This window comes from Zootermopsis nevadensis, unplaced genomic scaffold (assembly GCF_977971745.1).
Source record: "Zootermopsis nevadensis isolate Lab colony 2312 unplaced genomic scaffold, Znev_1.0 Znev_ptg000017l, whole genome shotgun sequence".
Lineage (NCBI taxonomy): Eukaryota > Metazoa > Arthropoda > Insecta > Blattodea > Termopsidae > Zootermopsis > Zootermopsis nevadensis.
Window position 1 is genome coordinate 4,852,840 of NW_028259149.1, and position 23,470 is coordinate 4,876,309.

General features: G+C 38.1%; 1 protein-coding gene across 1 annotated transcript; it reads left to right on the forward strand.

The window, feature by feature from the left end:
- The first annotated feature begins 2,637 nt into the window (after positions 1-2,637).
- On the forward strand, positions 2,638-22,507 carry LOC110829889 (uncharacterized). The gene is made up of 3 exons (XM_022064076.2): positions 2,638-2,815; positions 6,601-8,133; positions 13,402-22,507. The coding sequence occupies exons 2-3, from the start codon at positions 6,601-6,603 to the stop codon at positions 13,501-13,503; spliced, it is 1,635 nt and encodes a 544-aa protein (XP_021919768.2). The 5' UTR covers positions 2,638-2,815; the 3' UTR covers positions 13,504-22,507.
- The last annotated feature ends 963 nt before the right edge of the window (positions 22,508-23,470 follow it).

Sequence of the window (23,470 nt, forward strand, 5' to 3'; positions counted from 1 at the left end):
CTTCACGGCGACATCATCCTCGTCCTCAGGGTACAGAAGTACCCCGAGGACGAAGATGGTTCTCGAAACGTTGGTGTTTCCTCCATTAAGCCACCTTACACGGCTGGTAGCCCGAGAAAATCCTCAAACTTTCATACTTTACAAGCATATGAGTAATTAAATCCTCGAATATTGCACACAGACCAATACCAATGTGGATCCCACCTACCCCAGTCTTTATGTTGGTAATTTGTATAATAACAGGTAGAAAAGTAACAAGATTTGACGGGTTACAATTAATTTCCTATCAGCATCACAAAATCGGTCAACTAATTCAATTTGATACCTTTTAGTTCTGGGTTTTGGCGGCGTGTAGACTCATCAGATGCTAACATTTCGGATAAACATTCTGTCTCCAACTTCAGGGCTGAAGTGGTGATGCTAAGAAGTTGAGGAATTTATGTAGGGTCATAGACAGAGCAGAGTAGGCCAATGACGAATGAAACACGGCACGAAAACCCAGATAATCATCATCATCATCATCATCCTCACCGCCGTGAAAACCTGAAACCGCAAAGGGTCTCGACTGATTTTAAATAATTTACAGAAACACAAAACAATCGATTACAGCAATATGTATTTATACATTTAGTCGCCAGCTACGTTCAATAATAGACCAGCTCCTGAATTATCATGTTATCTGCATATGTCGAAATAGTAACTTGTTATTGTAACTCATAATTTTTAAACACCATTGACAGATTTCAGATATTTTTTTTAGCTATGCAATCAGCCAAACAATCAGATATGTTAGAAATCACAAATCTGCAATACAGATATACGTTAGAACAATACAAATCGTATAATGCATATTTCAAAATACAAACGTCAAAATGTTCGGATCTATCAGCGCATCTGTGTTTGCAAAACTAAACACTTGATCGGGACTTTGTACTAATATTTGTGCACATCGATTGTTCCACCAACGCAAATTTCAGCTGTCAATCCACGAGGGACGCCTCCCGTAACATTTGTTCTTCACATGGCTTAAGTATAGGATGATGCGTGTTGATTGGTTATACAAATGTCACGAAACACACTGCAGTCAATTTTCAACAAGATCGTGGGCCCAAGGGAACGAAGAAATTCAATTTCTGGAACACGTAACTATATCCAGGCTTCATGACCGGCTATACCGATGAATTTTGATTGTAACAAAATTTAAGAGTCCAAACACTCATTTTAAGCAATATTTTGTTATTAACTCTATTTATCGTCAGAAATGAGTAGAAAATTGTGGTCTGAAAGTCTGAAGGAAAAGACCATTCGGTAGACGTACATGTAGATGGGAGAATTGGCATTGCGGGATGTTTCCCATGTTGCAGATTCGTGTAAAATCATTTAAACGCTGGATCAGCTGTCGCACGCAACCAGCTGTTCCGATTGCAACGTAGAGGCTCAAAAACTTGCATGGACGATAGCGAAGTTTTTACAAGGTTGCAACTGACCGAGAATCTGCTCTTTGTCACACACCTAATTACACAGTTATTCACTAACACATAACGTTAAGCTAAATGTTTTGTTTGTTTTAAATTTGGCTCCTGCCTTCAGGAAAACAAGCCACATCTCCAGAGATACCGATTAGTTCTATCGATTGGGCCCAATACAGAAGGTTTCATCTGATAACAGAGACATGTTTGTCTCCGAAACGCGTTTAAAAAATTATAACTTTGGATAATGACGAACAAGTTGTTTTATTGTTAGTATAATTATATAATATATTTGTCCTGCCCTGCAACATACTGATGTTTAGAAGCAAATAGATGCTTATTCTAAAGGCCTCAACATAACGACTGTAACTCAATTGTGAATTTACGCACATCTGTATTAATTTACAACATGCCTTGATACATAAAACATATGCATAAAAACATGTAGAAAACATGTATATAATATAATATTAAAATAAATAAAAATGTATCCAAATACTTCAACACCGAGTTCCTAAAATACACAATTAAACGACGTAAAATACCTTACAGGTAATTCGCCAGATCTTAGAAAAACGCAGTTGGTAACTTGAAATAATGTTCTACACGCGATGGAACACAAATCCAGGTACATCTGTGCCATATGTTTACTGAACTAAATTTGGCAGACGGAGACCATTAACTTTAGAATCGTGTGGGACGCAGGGATCAATGCCAGAGATGTGAATGGGAGAAGCGTGGGCCACAAAAAGAAATCACTAAAAAAAATCCGGGAGGAGCCAAGTGGAACACCCGGAAACAAGACCCCATATATTTTCGTGGGTATTCGCGTCCCGCGCAAAGTGCTCTTCTAACGAGGAGAGAGGGGAATCCCGCGTCTGAGATCAATAGAACATGTTTGAAAGCTTAACTGCGACTGCAACAGCCAATCACAAACTAGGTTACAAACCGGTGTACCAATAGGAAATGGAATACTTGATTATACAACTTTTGTCGCAGTTTGCGCGGCTCTTGGTCGTCCTCCACGTCACCCCCCCCTTCCCCGTGCTTACGGTTTCATTCAGAACGTGTGGGTGTAGGATGGAAAGGGGTAGTGGTGGGGGCTCAAACTCCAGCAGTGGGGGGTGGAAGGGGTGTATGAATACTGGCTTATAAATAGAAGTGATCCATGCGCCTAGAACACGACTTTCTGCAACACACTGCGAACTACGAGTCGGACCCCAAGGTGTTTGAACCCGCTGTGATTTTCAGATTTTTGAGGGAAAACAAAAGTTTCATTTTTTGACAGTGTCATTGAATTTCTGTGAAGAAGACCGGCTACTAGTGAAGACAGCGCGGGTATCATAGTGAGTACTCTTCACTTCCTTATACTATGGTAGCAAAAATCTGTAACAAAAAAAAACAATAATTCACAAAGTGCGATACAAAATCCCACAATCTGCATTCAAACGTTACTTTCGCTTTCAGACGTCTTAAAACGATGAAATAATACCGATTGTATTAAAGCATAAACTAAGAGTAGAATTTTTTTATTTATTGTGTGCCTTTATGATTAATGATAGCAGAGGTGTTAATTATCATAGTGATCGGTTGGTAAATTCGCAACAATTTCTTCTAAACGGAAAATCAAGCAGTCGTACAAATTTCATAAAATCTGTGGCTGTACAGTACAGTAATTCGCGATAACATGGTAGAAGCTGCATACCACTAGACCTTTCTGAAGAACTTTTCGGGCAGTTTTCCGATCCTTAATTCGAAATCTGACAGGATTACATTCGCGGAAGTCGGCCAGTGGCAAGGCGACACAGCACAGAAATACGAGAAAAAATATCTGTAACTCGAGGAGGAGGGGGACTCGAATTCATGACACAAATCTTTCGTAATAACATTTCGTAACGTGTTGCTTCGTTAGTTTGTGTGTGGTGGAGGAAAGTGACACACGCGAAATGCGTCTCAGAAAATACATTCGCGTCCAATAGCTTGGAAACCAGAAGTTAACTTTAAATCTACAACGCACACAGTTTATTCATATATACCCAAAAGAATCTTTCGTATTTGTTATATATTCATATATAAGTCAAACAGATAAATAGGTTCAAGATTGTTATTAAAACTGTATGATAAAAATATTTAAAGTATTAATATTTAAACGAACAAGAACAACACATGCACAATTTTGTATTGTTTCCTTTCACAAAATCTTGATTCAATAACCGAAAATAAATTTAATATTACACCTTCTGGCTGTATATTATGTTAACAAAACAAATTTTAAAACGATTGTCAGAAACACTGAGGATAAGTGGTCGACATTCATGTTTCGTACATGAGAGATTTCAGGTTCAAATCTCAGAGCACTTCATCGTTACAAAGATTAACTGATTAACGCTGTTTCAGAAAATAATAGCTGTTTATCGCGAGAATCGCATGGAACTCATTAATATAAAACACAGAGACAATTACTGTCAAAGCAGGTGGTACACATAGTTACCACTGGACTTCAGAAGGTTCAATTAGTTTCATTTCAGACGAAATCTCGTCTACTTCGAAGAATAATTTGTATTATTCATAAATATAATTTTGTTAGCTGTTGGTAAATTTTCAGGTTCTCAAGGCGTCGATACAAAACAGACATGTTTTAAATGTTAGTTATGAAACATTATCAATTGCATATGGTCTTCCTTAAATTAAAGATTGAATCTCATTTATAAACAAAATAAAAAAACAGTATCATTTGTCACTACTGAACTCATGTAAAGATGCACATTTTCGCATTTGACGTGTTTTAGTTGGCTGAGCAGTAAATCTGTATCAGCGAATCAACGTTCGCCTGGTAATTATAACGTACGACTACAGAGTACAGCGGTTCGGTTCGCACATTTCTCAATATCCCCCGGATATTTTGCCCAGGATCTGCGCATGTAAAATCAACAGGAGCGTAGAATATGATTAGAGTAGCACTAATCATCTTAGTGCCACCTCTTTATAGCTTAGGTACTGTGACACTATTTTGGTGCCAGTACAACTCTGAACCGCAGCAAATCATATAATACGTTAAGTACGTGCTAAGAACGAGAGGTCTCAATTGATAATATAGGTCTCACCTTCCAAAAAAAGGCCGTTTCATAACGTCGGTGTAAAGGCAGATCCATTGACATCCTCCAACGAGCAAAACTTATATATTAGCCGTTCCGTAAGCGAAATTTATATATTTAATAGAGGCAGACAGACAACAAGTATGGAATTTATCCCATGTAAATCTAAACATGTAAAGAACTATCAAATCTAAAAGTTCGTGACGATGGTGAGTTATTTGAATAAGAAGTTCCTTGGATATTTTCCATCGTCTAGTAAAATAATAAAATAGAAAACGACGTTTCGGAGATGGGGCTCTATCTCCGTCTTCGTGTCCGGATATAGAGATTAGCTCTATCTATTGGGTTCAACAGAGTAGGTACCTTAAGTCGGAGATAGATGCCCATCTCCGAAACGTCGTTTTCTATTTTATTGTTTTACTAGACGATGGAAAATATCCAAGGAACTTTTTATTCGTGCAAAGAACTACATGCGCTGAGGTCAAATAATCTTTGCTTGGTATGATGCATTTATAAATTATGTTTCCTGTCTTTTATAAACCCCGAAGCTCAAAGCGCCCGCCACTGTTAGCAAGACAGACGAGGCTAACGCTCCCGACGAGCGCCTCGCTGACAGGAGCCGGATAATGACGCATTTGATCTCGATTGCTTCTTCTGTGTTCTAGCGCATGGACCACGAAAATAATACAAAAGACTTCGCATTTGTTGGTCATTCAAAGTGTTAGTCGGGCTAACTCGGATAGCACGAAGGCTCCGTCACTCTGTTTAGATTATGCAAATCTGTGGCAGGGACGAGACCTCAGGGGCTAGCCGAGTTACATTATAAGGGAAATTGTTGAAGTGGGTCACGCATCGATCTGACGTCCCGGGGACAGGATCTAGTGCTTCTGTTCAGAACTGTTCTACACTTTGCACCCACATTGAAATTTATGATAGATAAAGTTAACAACAATTTTGATTCGGTTATCTAATCCCGTCTAAAATTAACACTGATTTCAACACAATAGTACAACGCTTATTAAAAGTATTTATTTTTAATGCCTATCTATATTACTGCATATTACAAATGATCGCTGAAATTTTCATATGACAAAACAAAAATAATGAACATCTTAAAGACAGAGCAGAGCTTTCAAATGTCAGCGGTTGCCAGAAGGAAACAAGGGCGTGGTGAAATGTAAGTCACACGAGATCATTCGAGATCTATAAAAAGCCTTTGGCTTTCAGAGTACGATTCGGGAGAAACAGCCTTAAAGACGAGATTCATGGTGTACACTCTTCGCCAAATATTATGTTCGACCAAACAAGTGAGTATTGGGGACAGGGCATTAGCACGTATGGCAAATACACGAAATGTATACAAAACTAAAGAGGAAAGTCTGAATGAGTGAGACAATGTGGGAGATACAAGGCCACATAAGAGGAAAATACCGACAATCAATCTTAAAATAATGAGGTAGGAAGGAGGCTGTGGCCTCGATTAATCGGACTCGGAATACGAGTCAGTGGTGGACCCTTGCAAACATAACAATAGACCTCGGAGTTCCATGAAAGACGAAAAATAATATAAATCAGCTGTGGGACTATTAGCTTCTCAAAACGTACTCTGTTCCATAAAGTTTGATACGTAAAAATCAGTTAAATCAGCCTCCCATCACGTTCTGTAGACCAGTGGTTTTCAACCTGGGGTACGCGTACCCCCGGGGGTACGCGAAGACATCTTAGGGGTCACCTGAAATTTAAAAAATATATATATTATTTTATGATAAACACTAAATAATCAGTAATGTAATTTATTTAATTTATTTTAGATGTATATTATACACTATGTATAACTTGAATTATACACCCACAAATTTGGGGGTACAAAGTTGAAGATAAATTATATCTGGGGGTACGCGAACAAAAAAGGTTGAATACCACTGCACTAGACGACTCAGGCTGCAATAAAACTTCCTGCAATTTACTGCACCGCACGTGCATTGCCACCAGTTTCCGTGGCAACATCTACACTTTCTCTTCTGTTTCGCCTACAGATGCTGTTCTCCTGCAAGAGAGGTTCCAGTTCTCCTCTCACGCCTTCCCTTTTTGCCCTTTCCATTGTCCTAATTTTGATTCCTGACACCTTCTTTGCCTATCCTGTCTTCGGAACCAAACGTTACGGCCGCTCAGCAGGTCTGCCACATCGAGTTCCAGCTGCACCATACTTCCACGCTTACCAACAGCCCCAGCCGCGTGCCCAGACTCCCTATGGACGCGGCATTCCTCCAGCCCCCTCCTACTACACAGCAGCAGACTCCGTCGTCAACTATCCTTACACCCAGGATTACCCTGACAACGACTATTACTACGTCCAAGATCCAGGAAGTTTCAGCACCTATCCGTACTACCCTCCAGGTAGTGCCAACAACGGAAACATGAAATATCCGGTATACCAGTCGGTGGTACCTTACTACTATGGAGATGGTCGTCATGGTTACTACGGATATGATGAAGCAAGCGATCCTGTTTACGATCTGCAAGAAGAGATCCAGCAGGAAGAAGAAAGAGAAGAACGCGAAGAAGCGCTGCCTATCGGCCAAGAGACTTGGTTTGAAGGAACCGCTGCCTCACAAAGACATCCCAAAGGGGAGAGCATGGATGACGTAAACGCAGCGTTCCTACAGAACCTCATCATGAGCCAGATGTACAACGATGCAGACGGTGGCCATGTCCTGAGACATCCTCCTTACGTAGGGTCAGTATATCCCGTCGCAGACGACGAAAGTCAAGATACCTCGGTGTACGACACAGGTAAAAGTAGAAGTCAGATTTCTGGTGACTATCAGAACAGCGACGAAGAACTTGAAGATGAAGACGTCAGAGAACTCAAATCTCTAGTGAAGAAGAACCAGAGTGGGGAATTAAGTGACCACTTAAGCAAGAGTCCTATCAGCTGGTACCCTGCCATACCAACCAAGTTCAACAACCATGATCAACCTTGGTATACTCACAGTTCTGTCGTCGAAAACACTCAAAGGCCTGAGTATTACGAGCCCATCTGGTTCCCCACCGATAACGGCCCGTGGTTTGAAAACAACTGGAGCAGTGGAATGCCTTACAAGAGAAACCCTGAGCCCCTGTACCAGAGCATCAGATCTTACAACAAGAAACAAGAATCCAGCGAGTACGGGACATGGATTCCGAAAGGCACTATTAACTTCTCAGACAGGAAAGGAAACGACATCGCAGTCTCAGGCACAAATGTTGCTAAAATGTACCAGGAACAGCGAAAATCAGCAGCGGCACAAAAAGTTAAAGCCATTAGCCCAATAACCACGCCCATTCCAACAATTTCTTCACTTACGCAAACCCCTGCAGAAGCGACAACCACCTCAGCTCCTGACTTCGACTCGAGAAGGGGCCAAAAAGAAGTGGCACTGCTGAGGCCGCCGACACCAGTTCGACACCCGTTCACAGCACACGACATGGATAAGATGTTGACCAGGAGCCTACCCTCAGCGCACCGCACCTCGTCCGTGTACGGCACGATCAAGCAGCTCTTGAACATGGAGAAAGAACTGCGAAAGGTAGGTGATGATACGATGTCGATTTACTCTGTGTGACACATGATTAAGTTCCCATACTCCTTAGTTTAAAGAAACACATTCCTCTTCTATGTGTTTCCAGAGAAGTACAGCATGATTTGCAATGAATTATTATGTAAGACTTGAGGTTCTCACAGCGGTGAGTATGAAGATTTCCGTCTTCTGGGTTGTTGCGCTGTGTAGTCTGGTCGATGTTTACCAACGTTTCAGAGGTCATACTGCCTCCGTCATCAGGGCGATGAATATCCCTGATGACGGAGGCAGTATGACCTTTGAAACGTTGGTTAACATCGACCAGACTACACAGCGCAACAAACCAGAAGACAGAATCTTCTATCGCCCTGATGACGGAGGCAGTATGACCTCTGAAACGTTGGTAAACATCGACCAGACTACACAGCGCAACAACCCAGAAGACAGAAATCTTCATACTCATCGCCCTGATGACGGAGGCAGTATGACCTCTGAAACGTTGGTTAACATCGACCAGACTACACAGAGCAACAACCCAGAAGACGGAAATCTTCAATGAATTATTACTTATTGACGGTCAAACCACCACGTCAAAAGAAAAACTGCAGAACACTTTATAGCACTGCTGGGAAAACTTAGACAATTTGCATCTTGCAGTTGAAAATTATATCCATTTAAGATTCATGAAGGAAAATTATAGTATTCGGTAGAGGGCATAATAAGCATACAAAAATTTAATTCAGGAGTAACTATATTTAGCGGAAACCTGCTTACGACGGAAAATCCCGGTCCCTTTCGCTTCTGCTACTGACAGCTTTAAGTGCACATGATTTGTTTTGCTGAAAACCTTCTGACATTTCGATACATTGGTAGTGACATTTGTTCCGCTAATGTAAAACATAAAATAAATATAAACTATAAAATCAAGCGACTATTCAGGATTCGGCTGTTTGTACTGGCAGTGACTCAATTCAAACGCCGAGATTAAGAATGTTTGGAGCTACACTTCCACTCCTCCGTACGTCTTCATGACGCGATGCTTAATTAAGCATATAGAGAACTCTGACGTCATGTTTTCACCTTCATCATACTGACAAGTATTTTTATTTTCGATATCAGTGAATATTAAAATCAATTATAACACATTCATGTGGTTTCAGGTTTATTTATCTTTCACATCGAAAATAAATTATATTAGATGGGAGACCTAGGTGTAGGTTGGATGATATTCTTAAAATGGCTAATAAATTAATACAGTGTGAGGATGGTCGATTTATTCACTTTTTCATGTTTAATTTTCTGTGTTATAGTACGTAACGAGGTGTGTTCACGTATGCAAAACTGCAATACATTTGAAGTTGAACGTTTTATCCATGGTTTTTACCTCTCGAAGGCCAGTATCTAGGAGATGGCGGTCTAACACCGCCTAGACACTGCAATAACGCTGATACCCTGCTCGAGTGGAGACGTTTCCCAGCAAGCGACAGTCAATAATGCGAATTATTGATACGTTATGACGTAGAAACGTATGGGAGAGAGTGACGTCAACAGAGATGACCTATCGATCACTGCCACGTATTGTCCATTCCCTTAGGTACACGTAAAGCGTGCTACATTTTTAATTACGTCACATTTACTCGGAAATACGATCGCATCTAATGCAATAATTTCGTTAATCTAAGATTATTTTTATGCACTTTCTGAATGTCGGCGCTATTTTTCTGACCAGGGATAAAATAACTTTCCGTCGCAGATAAAACAGAATTCCGTAAACAAGAAGCTAATACTGGAAAGCAAAAAGGAGAATGAAAAACAAACCAATAATAATGATTTGCATTTTTTATAAATGCGCTGTAATTATCACGGGAAAATTAAAGCCTTCATATCCAGCTCAGAAATGTTGGAAATGATCGCCATCAGTATGGAAGATTTAAGGGATATTTGAGGTTCTCACAGCGGTGAGTACCGAGATGCCTATGTTCTCGGCTGATGCACCATGTAGTCTGCAGAAGTTTATCGACGTTTCAGAGGTGCTTGCTGCCTCTACAACCGCCCTGATAATGTAGGCAGCAAGCAGTGAACGCACTACATAAAATAGTTACGAATATGACTTAAAAGAGAAACAATTCTGCTTGTTCGATTCTTCAGCCTTTGCACTGAGCAAAATCCCAGCGGTTATCTCACGAGATTGTTTACACTACAGATCATGCTTCAAAACTTACTCGAAAAATACGGATTTACAAAGCAGTTGTAGATTGTCTTGAAGCCCCGTTTAGACCTTTTCCTATAACAAGTAATGTACAAAGTAAGTAACTCGCTTTGACAGAATTAATTTCAACAAACAGCTGGCTGTGAGATGAAATCAGTCTCAAAACTATATATCGTCTGTATATAAACATTTATGTCTGATGTTTATATTTTCTGCATACGAAGTAGGTCCGCACCTCACAACATTCCCATAGGCAAGATTTATAACATTGTTTTCCAAAGGAGAAAATACAGGTCGGTAATATATGCACATCCAGCTGTCTGCGATACATTAACATTGCTTATAAATTACGGTGCGGTATTAAGGTCGATGCAAGCTTGAATTATGGCGTCATTTAATTCAGTATGCCCCCTACGGATTAATATGATGTGACAATGTTGAAGTGGAAACATCTATTAGAATTCAATAATAATCCTAAAAGCAGCGTTGGAAATGACTTTTTTGCCGACATAATCTAACAAATAATAACAAAATGGATGCCGCGCTAATTATACAGTGTGTACTTTCCGAGCGCGGATTGCCAAATTTTGCGGTTAGCAGTGGCAGCTTCTTCAGATTATATTATTGTTAACTGAAGTCTCGGGGAAGAGTATCAGAGGGTGCTTACTACAGTGGGATGTAATTTTTGGGATACGCGAGGTCCAGTGAACAGATGCGGGCGTGGTGGCTCTGCCCTCTGTCTCACCCCGATAGAAATTAAATCCTAGTCTTCCAGCCTGTAGCCAGTATCTGTACAGAAATGTCAATTCCAGCTCACGAACATCTGATGCAACTTTCACAAAATTATACAAATAAAGGAAATGTAAGATTTGAGGTTTTCACAGCGGTGAGTATGAAGATTTCTGTCTTCTGGGTTCTTGCGCTGTGTAGTCTGGTCGATGTTTACCAACGTTTCAGAGGTCGTACTGCCTCCGTCATCAGGGCGATGAATATGCCAATTGGGTGAGTGGGGCCCTACTCACCCAATTGATATATTCATCGCCCTGATGACGGAGGCAGTATGACCTCTGAAACTACCAGACCACACAGTGCAACAACCCAGAAGACAGAAATCTTCAAATAAAGGAAAGTTCATTATACCAGGTTCTGCTTATTTTCAATCAACTGAGAACTTGATTTCATTGACTTTTTTTTACGTTTTAAGAGGAAGTTACTGCAGACGATCGGGTTCTATATATCTCCAGAACTTGCAGAAATGTGCTGAAACTGGACGGAGTGGGTTGCAGCCCATGAATGGCGTTTGCCACTGCGAGCGGAAGTAGCCAGACAAAGGCTTCGACGTGCGTGGGATGAGAAAGACCCCCGAGCACAGGGTTCGATACCTCTCACACCCCCAGATGGAAGGGAAGCTAGACTCACTCCATTCATAAAACCTGAAACCACCCCCGCTCGTACCCCGCACCAACCGTGTGACTGCAATGACGTCAGAAATAACAGCTCGGGCAGACTGCCAAAAATCCCATCCCCTAGGATCGAGTGGGTTGCTTGCGGGAGCGGTTCATTCATGAAAATGTCTACCTTCCCTCGCAGCAGGTCTGCAACTACATACAATAAGGGTTCGGTTAACTATTCGCAGCCTGGTTATGATAAGCGTGCAGGACATACGCAGATAAAGCCGCTTTAAGAAAAAACAGAACGATGATAAAGAAATGAAATGTAACTGCAGTTTGAAAAGTGTTTCTTTAGGCTGTTTGGATTTGGTGTAATCCAGCTTTAACCAAAGCGTGAAAATCGTTTAGGCTAATAAATACACAACTCAACTGCTCTATGTATGTTCTGGTAAGCGAAGCGTTAATTATAAATGGTGTTTATGAACGCACTACAGCCGTGTCATTAAACTCTAATACGTGCTGGAAACTTGGCCGTAATTCAAGACTTTGTTAAGCGTGTGGCTTGTTTCCATCCTTTCAATATTTTCCCCGTCATTAATTTCTGTAGCTTGAACTTCTACATCTCATAGTATTAATCTGCAAATTCTCTATAATTTTGTCATTACCCGATTTGATCCTGGAATGCATCTCATGGAGTCCACCTCAGAAAAGGGATTTTCAGTAACTTCAATCCCTATATTAATATTTCTTATTGTCCAAACTTGTGAGGATACAATTTCAAAACCCTGAGCTAAATTTAAAATACATCCAACTTCAATTATGAAGATTCGTTATTGTTATTGTTATTGTTATTATTATTATTATTATTAGCATCCAGAGATAATGTGCATTCGGTAATGAAGGAGTTCCATAAATTTACTGATGTCATAAAAAGTAATACTGTGCCACACAAACCCACGCACATCCCAAACATGGGAAATGGTTATATGGCGAATAACTGAACTGGCTACATCACCATTACATCCATTAGCCAAACATACCAGAGTGCTCTCATGTAGATAACCACTGGCCTTTGCGAGGGAATGCGTCAGTAAGAAAATCGCTGTTTTACGTGTTCACTTACAGCTCTTCCGACAGCAAACTGACATTCCCTGGATTCACACTGACGTAGTGATAACCTCAAAGCTCAATTCCACAGTTTTAAAGCATAAAAAATCATCCTTTTGTACACGCAACGAAAGTTTCAAGAGAATGAATGTAATACGATACATTACATTTATTAAAATGTCTTTATAATTTCAAGACCATAGACACTGTAACAGTACGCCTACCACATTTACTACAGTGTTGTGGTTTATTACGCCTTGTAGCACTTCTGCAGTGTGTCAACGTTTCGGAGGAACACAGTTACTCCATCTTCAGGGTTCAAGTAAGGAGTGATAGGAATCAGATGTTTTCACTGCGTTAGAAGAGTTGTCAGGCCAAGAGGGTTGTCCAGAGCGATGGGATCAGAAAAGGAGATCGCCCAAACCATCCATTCCAGAATTGGGCCCTGAAAATGTAGACAGTATGTTCCTCTGAAACGCTATAAGGCGCAATTTAGAAGACCACTCTCCACATTTACTTCGCGGTAAAAAATCTCTTGTCTTACAGTATTTTTCCGCTTTATCTAAATAGGAAACGGAAGACGATGACCACTCTAGGCCTCAGAAACGGTTTGTAAGTAATGAAGAATCTCTGGTAGAAGAACTGAGTGGCCTCAAGAAACTGGAAGTATAAATGCATAACACGACGACGACCACACGGGGACACTGCTACAAGTTGAGGACGATGGCACTGATGGAGTATGGTACAGAGACCTGTTAGTGCAAGGTTAGTGCAAGGTCTAACCTAGTTCAGTGTCAATGTTACAACCTGTCTCGTAACCCTTGACAGACAGGGAGAGGACCAATCATTATTAAGGCCTCGGATGAACCGGAGTTGCTGAGAAATGCTGGATGAATTCCTAAGGACTTCGTCCTTGAAAAAGTCAAAGATAATGGATGTTATATACAAAGATAATCAGCTATATCCTATCTTATAACATTCATAATGTTTTAGGGTAATTAGTGATTAACAGAGAAAGAAAATGTAATTCCCATAATCTGTATATATTCCCAAACGATGTACTGAAATACACATTTATTGATTTCGTTCAGTATCAAAACTGTTCAGTTCTTATAGCATTAATAAGCCAATTTTATAATTAAAGACTGTAAAATTTTCATCGTGTTTCTTGAGTTTATGCAGTAATCTATCAACTTAACACAGTAACTGCCACGAACAACTATTGTCGTTCACGCGAGTTCTCACGATGTTACAGTCATTCATACACTTGTTAAGTTTTCCACTAACCACAATACCGTCACCAGATAACACAGAACGTTCAGCATCATTCAAGTATTTAAATATTCTTAAAATATATTTGGTACACTTGACGCAAAATATCTTCGTGGTTGAATTGCCTCATAGTGAGAAGGTAAAACGGATGGACCAAGACGTTTCCCCACCCTCCGTTGTCTGTAGCAGTCAATTAAGTTCGGAGATATCTTGCGACAAGCATAAAACAGTTATTTTCTCATTTCAAATCTACTGTGTCAGCCTGAGCAAACACAGTTCCTAGCCTCACACGTATATACTGGCATTTAAACGGCCGGCAGCTGACGTCAAATAACTACGCGGCCACGTATAAAAAACACTAGCTGTTAGCCAATAGCAAGCTGATCATCAAGACCCGAACCGCGATATTTCTATCCTCTGGCCTTTGCATGAATTTATTTTGAATCTTTCGAGGTTTTGTAAACCACGTGAGGTAACAAGACACTGAGATGCCACGTTTGCTTAACTCAACTATAATTTAAAAAAAAATTCGGTTATAAATCTTATGCTACAATTTTCTTAATCTTACGCGATAGGCCAAAGTGTGATTACTTACACGTGATAAATTAAGCCAATGAATTATGAACAGGGTATCACAAAATGATGCATCACGAAGGGAATATAATTGAAAGCACGTGACTGGTCTACTTGTAAAGCATTTTCTGCGTTGGTGTTAATCTGAATTTGTAAGTCAGTAAGTAACATCACAAAACAATCGAATAAGGCCACTGTGGTGTTTGAGCTGTGACGCTATGTGGGACTGCAGGCTGTCAAGAGCGGATTTTAAAAAGTACACGGCGTCACAACTCAGAAGACCACAATCGACATTTTCACCTTCGATAAAACTTTAAATATCTTAAAGTAATGAAGAATTTTAAATGTTATTTGCGCCATACTGAAGTTTCATTATGTAATGTAAACTGAGCAACATTCAATTTGTCGGTTCAAGGTTATATAAAAAGGAATTTACATTTTTAAATAAGCAGAAAATTATTTCTATTTTGTTAATACCGAAAATACAATGTGACAGCAAACAAAATATTGCAGGTTTATGCTTCATTCCTGATTGTAGACTACCATTTTCAGATCCAAACCTATAATAATTTACTATTCTTGAGGATTTCACATATGGAATATATCAATTATATATAAAACATTTGGATTAATATTAGTTACTATAAGCCTGGAGTATGCATTATAAACAAACATAGATTGCCACACATTGGTGACAGACAAAGTTAGAATGCATTGCAGTTCGTTAGATAATGGCAAAATTACTTTTAAAATCTTCAGTAAATTCCAAGCAGTCTACCTTCAAATTTTAATCGCATAACATAAATAATTACTAAGAATGGAGACTAAAGATCGATAGGTACATCTATAAATTATAATCAGCGGTTATCGTATTTTATTCTCGGAACTTAATGAGTAAACATCATTCTTCATCAAAATGCTCGTATCACTGGATGGTGTCAGAGACCATACTTCAACCCTTTCACTCTATGAAGATGGTCTTTCCAACTATACATAGTTTCTTTAACCCCTTCTAAGCTATAACCAAGATATCACACTTGGCTACTTAGAGGTACGTTGCCTGAAAATTAATTTCCCAGTAATAGTTCGTAAGTAAATAGTGAAGTAGAATGGAGAAACCAGAAAGGGATCTCTCTTCATTCGCTATTATTTATGATTCACATTGTTTTACGTAACAGAAACTGAACTGGAGCAAATTTTGTGGCTTCCTACAGCCACTCATTAAAATGCCCTCGCTGAGCGTCTAGCGCGTCCTCTGCTCTACGTGACCCGGAGTGCACGTCTCCCCCATTCACAAAGCACCGAGTTCCCCCCCTCTCCCACCTCACTCTTACTCGCCCACACAATGACGTCAGCGGGGTTGGAAACTCAATTTATCTGTGTTCAACGCCCCGACGTGCAATGACGCACAAGACAGCTCTCAGCAATGGTCCAAGTATAAAAATTTCAGTTTCCACTACAACTTTCAACACTGCCGATTTGGCCACATCCATTTTGAAAACGGTTTACAGATTGCTTTCTGACTGAGGCAATAAATTATGTCAAAACAGAAATGTACATTCACAGTCAAAAAGGAGACGTTGAAAAAGTGTTACAACACTTCTTCTCTTTTTTTTCTTTTTTTTGCTGATAATAGACGCATATTACGGCTGTAAACCTGGGACACGTGGAACGTTAATTACATGTTGCTCACAACAGATTTAAAACACATCCCAATCACTTTCGAATTCTCGGCAAGCTTTCGGCGTTTAAGGCCAACTGAAACAATTTTAACCAACACGTTATTTATATGACTGACGTTTATAATCCTACTCAAGCAGGCCTGATAGCCTTCCGTCTCGTATTCGATAGAACACAGGCCGGATGATAATTATCCTCTTCTAATAAACAATTTGTAAATTAAAAATAATGGAGATCATTGAAAATTTATGTGATTTGAAACACAATTTTAATATCGATATTGAATATGCAAAATGATTAAGCATAAGAACCAATATTATACATACTGTTTTTAACTAATTCCACACTTAAAACAAAATCCAGGCTTTTGAGACTGACTTTGTACAGAATATAAAATTCGTTATATTAGTAAAGATGTAGTATATTGAAATTACAATCATTGTCTGTTAGAACATAAAATAGACCTATCTTTAGAAGAAGATTTAACGTGTCAGTATACAATATATAAGATATGTAATATTCGTGTTTTAACATGTAAGGCAATTCAACTGAGTAATGTAAAATTGTTCATATTTGTATAAGCTACGTCACATACTAATTTCTCTACAAAGTACGATTTTAAACAAAACTGTTTGCTACAGATGGGTTTATATACTTCAGTTTAAACTGCCTACATATGATGAGCCAAATACAATATTAGGAAAATATTTTGAGACAAAGAAGCTTACAACATGAAATGATTTATTTGAATAACCCATCCCCAATTAAAGTAACTGAAGTGGTATTTGCATCTCACATGGTTCAAGTACTTAATAAATTACAAATAATTACAAATTGAGACTTAGTGAGTAAGTTGGATCACCTTGTCCGAGCTATAAACGTTTCGTGAGATGCGCATCTGTTCGCTGATGAACAGAAATAAACTCCTTCTAACAAACTATGGAGTCGGAAAATTGTGCCGCCCGATTCTAAACGCATTCATACTGGTCAACGTTAATGTAATGACCCCACAACACGCCAATGTCTTGCATTACCGATTAAATATTACCGCAGCGCAAATTATAACCGTGTACTAACATTCCACAGCAGAGATTCCTACACATTTTTCTGTTTTATAAAAATATTTTGTTTACTTTTGCCAATGGTGGTCTTCTGGGTTGCGTAGTCTTGTAAGTGGTTACAACGTCTCAGTGAAGTGATGACAGATTCACTTCCTACTTCACCGTGGCCACGTGGCATCACTACTCAAAACACCACAATCGACATCTTCCCTGCCATGAGAATCGCATTATGATGCTTCTATTTTCATGTTGTGTGATCAATTGATTTGAAACATGTCTCACATCCTACGGAGCAGATTATATGATCAAATTATACTAAATGTAAACCCCAATACATAACAAAAATGTCGCCGAAAAATCCGAGCAACGGAAAACTTCACTCAATGATATTACGTAAAATTCAAACTGAAGTCCGCAATCCCAGGAACTGATAACAAATGTCACAAGTAAATGACGCAGATTTACTTATAATGTGGCTTTTGTTTCTGAGTAATGACACGCTATGCCTTAGATGCAGGCTAAATTGCCGACTTTCAGATTCAATCCTCAAGATTTCCCCTTGAAGACCTAGGACACATCGGCAGAACAGCGTGCATCTGCATCGTCCCATCACCCTGAAATAAGATTCACACTAATACTAAACCCCAGTAAAATCGTATAATATTCTATTCCTTTAATTATTTCCATTGCATTGTTTCGTCCAAAAGGGATGTACTTTTCTTATCTTTCAAATTTTCACGAGTCTCTTCCGACGGCAGCTAGGAATATTCAGTATTTCCGTCAAGCATTTGTATATAAGACCCGTTAGAAACATGTATATAGCAGTGTCTTGGCACATGCTAGCGGTATATTAAAAAGCTATGATTGTTAGTTACGTGTAACGTCATTATTGGTTGTTGTTGAACTACAATAATAAACATATTAAATAGTAAAATATTTGTAGGACTGGTTCTGGCCTGCAGTACACACGAATTTGAATGTTGGTCGTAAAAATCAAATGCAGCGAAGCATTCAGGTTTCTGAAACCACGTGGATGAATGAAAATCTAAATGTCTTAATGTATAATCTAGTGGAAACATATAACAATTTTTTCCACTGACGTTCCATAATTTTCTATTAAAATATATCTCAAATTTCAATTTATTCGATAATTAGGAAAAATTATTTTAAAAATCTTATTAAAGTGAAGCGGAAATTATACAGCCCTAACATTACATTGTAAAATAATGCATTAAGAGATTATCAAGTGTTTATGAATGTACGAAAGCATACTCGTTTGGTGCATCCGTGGTGCTAAGAGTGTCATTACATTTTCAAACGAAGTGGCCACCACTGTGAAAAGATATTCTGTCTCAACGTCATAATTTTTTCATATAAAGTCATTTCAGGTTGCATTAACTTACTGGCCTACTGTGACTGTGGCAGCTTCAAAATTACTTTAAAAATAAACATCTTTGTGCCACATAAATGTAAGATACATTATTTTGTAGGTGAGGGGGTGCTTCTATGTGATTAAAATTTCACTCTGTTCTTTTGTATTTAACTCAATCTTCGCAGCGGAAGGAAACATCGAAGGTAACGATTCACCATCTACAAAGCCAATACGACAAAAGATCTCCAAGTGAGATTGTATTTTCTTCAAACTTTCTATACACAATCTTTTCAGGTAAAAGTAATCCAAATTCAGCTTCGTGTATACTCAGTACGGACAATATTATTCATTACACAAAATATTTAAACACACTACCATAACCTTAACTCTAGCAGACAAAGTACCTGTGATATGGCAGAGAAATATGGACTGTGTGAGTAGTGTACTTCTAAGTGAATAACCATGTCTACACAAAATACACTAAAGGCTAGTTTCGCAAATTATTTTCAAACTCATTCTATTCGACGACTTCTTGTCTGCAATAAATAATATTGCATTATTTTAGTTATACTTTGTACGTTAAGGATATTTATCCTTTTCACAATGCCCTATTGCCGTGTTTTCGTGTCCTACTACCAGAGCCACCAAATAACCTCACTGTACGACAGTTCAAAATGTCGGCCTAAATCACACTCTCAAATTTTAATGACCATGAGTTGAATACTTCCTTACATTAATAGTACTAAATATGAAGCAACGCCTAATCTTCATGACTAAATCTTGATTAAAAAGCACATGGCTGCCGTCTGGGTTGTAACACCTTGTGATCTGGTATACGTTTCCCAACGTCTCACAAGTCCTTCTACCAGACTACATGGCACTACAACCCAAAAGAAAGCCACCTTGCTTACCGCAGTGAGAACCTCAAATTCTGCTTCATATGTTAAATCTCCGTTATTCAGTTTTGTTTTGTGCAAATACTTTCCCTCAAATATCCGCAGTTTCCTATCTAAAATATTCCCATAACGTACACCACAGCACAATTACGACACTTTTGTGTACCTACAGTCACGCTTGGTAGCTATACACGTTGACGAAAAACTATAGAACAATACAAACGTTTCCTTTGAAAGAAACTTGAAATATAAATTTGCAAACCAATCGATTGTTTCTTCCTCATACGGAACACACTACCTTATAAAACTGTATTTTGTCTGAGACATGGTAACAGCTTCTATGTTTCTATTTTCTTTTCGCGTTACATATACAGAGCATAAGTGTTGATAATTACGTATGTACAGCTCAAATAGGCCAATTCCAAAATAAAGTTATACTTATAAGCATAGATTACTGTAATATTAGACCATATGTATATGGTGCATGAGTGTGTAAGTCATATGCTGAGGTTTTAAAATTAGAATGGCTAAACACTTTTCACTTCAGTTATATGAATACAAGAAGCAATAATTCGGCCACCAAAAAGTGGCAATATTCTTGAGGCCAACAAATAATTTAGTTATGTGAACGTAATTAAACACAAAAGTGAGTGACTTTGACAAAAAAAAAACTCCCGTTAATAATTTTCATAAAGAACTCAACATACAATATAAAATTTAAAACAATTCCCATGATACTTTCACTGACTAATAAAACGAAACGTCCACATCGAGTATCGATCTGACAACTTTCAGTTAAAAAATCACAGGCCTATTTACTTAGAATACTATTACACTATTCTTTTCAAATTCTTTGCAAGTAAACTTCAATATTATGAATTGAATAAGAAAGAGTCATAAATTTAAGTCGTGTTGCACACACAATTAATACAAAATTCTGTAAGTGGAATTCTTGTTTGTCACTTTGTGTGCCGCATATACTACTCATTTTTCACAAAAAAAAAAATTTTCCTCAAACGTATATACCAAAATGTATTGAAATGAATTCTATCCTGAAATTTCAATAACGAATATAAAATGGCGAACGCTTTTAAAACATTACACTGATGTTTCTACGAGCTCAAAGAATAACATGATTAAGCTTCTAGTATTCATTTTGTAAACATGTTGTATTATGCCTATTTAAAGGGCCTAAATGATGTTTGATATATTAATACTGTCATCAAAAGGTTCAACCTAGTAGTTACAACTAACAAATACTAATTTCGAAATGAAAAGGATGCGTTAACCAATATTTTTGTTGAATTTATAAAAACTCTAAGATTTGCTTTTGTAAGAGCAAATTATGTGATGGACTGTGTGTGTACTGATGTAATTTAAGATATATTCAATCTGATGGCATTCCTCGGAAAGATAAAAAACTGTGTTATATATTTCTGGGCAACAGTTTCCTTTGGTATTAAATTATATTCATCACTATATTTTCTCGCTGATTTTTAATAATATAGAGTTAATAAATTCCATTTTCATTTTTGATAGAACGGAACACTGAATGTAAAATAAATTACATCCTTTCTATTGAGAAGTTTAAAATCTCAGTTAAACCTTGAGTAACTCTTAAAGGATTTAAATTATTTAACACGTAAAACAAATTCGCTAAGAAATATACAAATTACTGTAATCCTAATAAATTTCTTCATAGCAGAAAGGCAATTACGCTATAACAGAGCTTAATACATGCCCACAAGTGTTAATTTAAAATCTTTGAAAACAGCCTGTTACTTGGCGATGATTTCTGGGTTTCGGCTCGCAGGTAGACTCGTACCCTTGTGAGTCTACGCGGCGCCCGAACCCAGAACAACATCGTCATCTCAGCCCTGAAAATCACAGATCTTAAAATCCGTAACATTCAAATTAAGAATATATTACGTAGCTTCTTATCTTGTTCCATGAATGCATGAACCGAAAAGCCGAACGCTCAAATTTCAAAGAATGCGAATATTACCCTAACTAAAAGGGCTCAACTCTGGTTATAAAGTTGTAATGTTATTCTAGCAGTCTGTTTTAGTGTGCACTGTATGTGTATTGGAACGTTTTACCTGAATAAAAATAATTGAACTGAAAGATTGTTAAACAAGAGAAGAAACGTCCTGTAATATTTGAAGTTATGAGAAAAATAACGCAGCACTGATTTAACTTTGCAAGGATGGTGACTTATCTCGTATAATAATTCTAAAAGTGTAACTTATATTCTGAATATGAATCTATGTACTCAAAAAACATATGGGGATTTATAATGTACACAAGGACAACACTGTTGTCAGGGATGCCTAGTAATGAATACCGAATTACCAGAAAAAGTGTAAAATGTTACATAAGATAATGTTTTAATTATTATTATTGTTATTATTATTATTATTATTATTAACAGGTTCTTCGCAAAGTGATCGAAATGAAGTGAGCAGAAATGCTGAAAAATGTATGAAAAATATTTTGGTTCAAAATGTGTTAATGCTATATTAGACTGTTCAACCGCCTATTACTTGCCTGTACTCTGACCGAGTACTCATTATGCGAAACTTTCAAGTTCTGATTCTTGTCTCTACATAACATTTCTCAACATGTACATATCCCCGCTTAAATATATTTTATAATGATATTGTACATATTATATTTTCATACACAAAATATCTTAAAAATTAAAAAAAATATATATCAATGTCTTTTCTTATTCCTTGATGTTATTTCATGTATACATTTTCATTAAAATTGAAATGGAACAATGTCACATGTATCGTAATAAATTGTAACTGTGTTAAAAACTATGCGTGTTTTGTATCAAACCCTTATCAATGCAGTGACCTCTCAAATGTGACGGATAATATTTATGGTGCACGCAGTTGGTTTATAGACAAAAAAATAATATGAAGAAATTTTGATAAAAATTCGTTGCAAACGGATGATATAGCTGATGAAGATGATGTTACTGAAATTTATAATTTGTAATTTACTCAACGACGTTGTCGAATGAACAATGTAGTAATATTTACGATAATGCTGATTGGCTGAAAATGTCATAGATTATCCTGTTACTGCTAAACGGGTTGGTCGTGATAATGATATTGATGATACTGATGTTGATAATGTTATATCGTTCATGATGATAATGAACAGGACAGACGATTACTCTACACACTTTCTAGCATTTACGTACTGACCCCAGAATTACTGCAGAACATTGCACAGCGAGTGCTGTACAAACAGACCCAATATTCCGACACGATACCTGTCAGTTTCGATTCAACCTACGCACGGTTCTACATCGACGTGACAGGGCACGCAACCGGGATCTCTTCAGTCGATGCTCACAACAAAAAGTTCACAAGGTATCCTCGCAGTCTGCATTGCGACACACTGCCAACGCACCCTGGGCACTGCAACCTCCTCCCACCCCGCACCTACTGTCACAACACGCTCCAAGCTAAACGTCGAATAACACGTGGCACCTGTTTTGTAGCACATCGTTGACAAACGTACTTAATATATTTTTCATAATTTTCACTTCATAAGAAACCTCAACTCAATGAAGTAGAGATATTCAGAAACTGACAGCTATTCAGACAGCCAAGACCTTCTGCATGAAATCGCACATTTATCAATTCCCCATACGTGTTAATTCAATTTCATCCTTCTCGATTTCATCATCGTAACATTTGACAGTGTTTTGTGAAGATGCTATCTACTTTCAGCCTTGGTACCCATCTGCAAGTGTACACGGCGTCTTA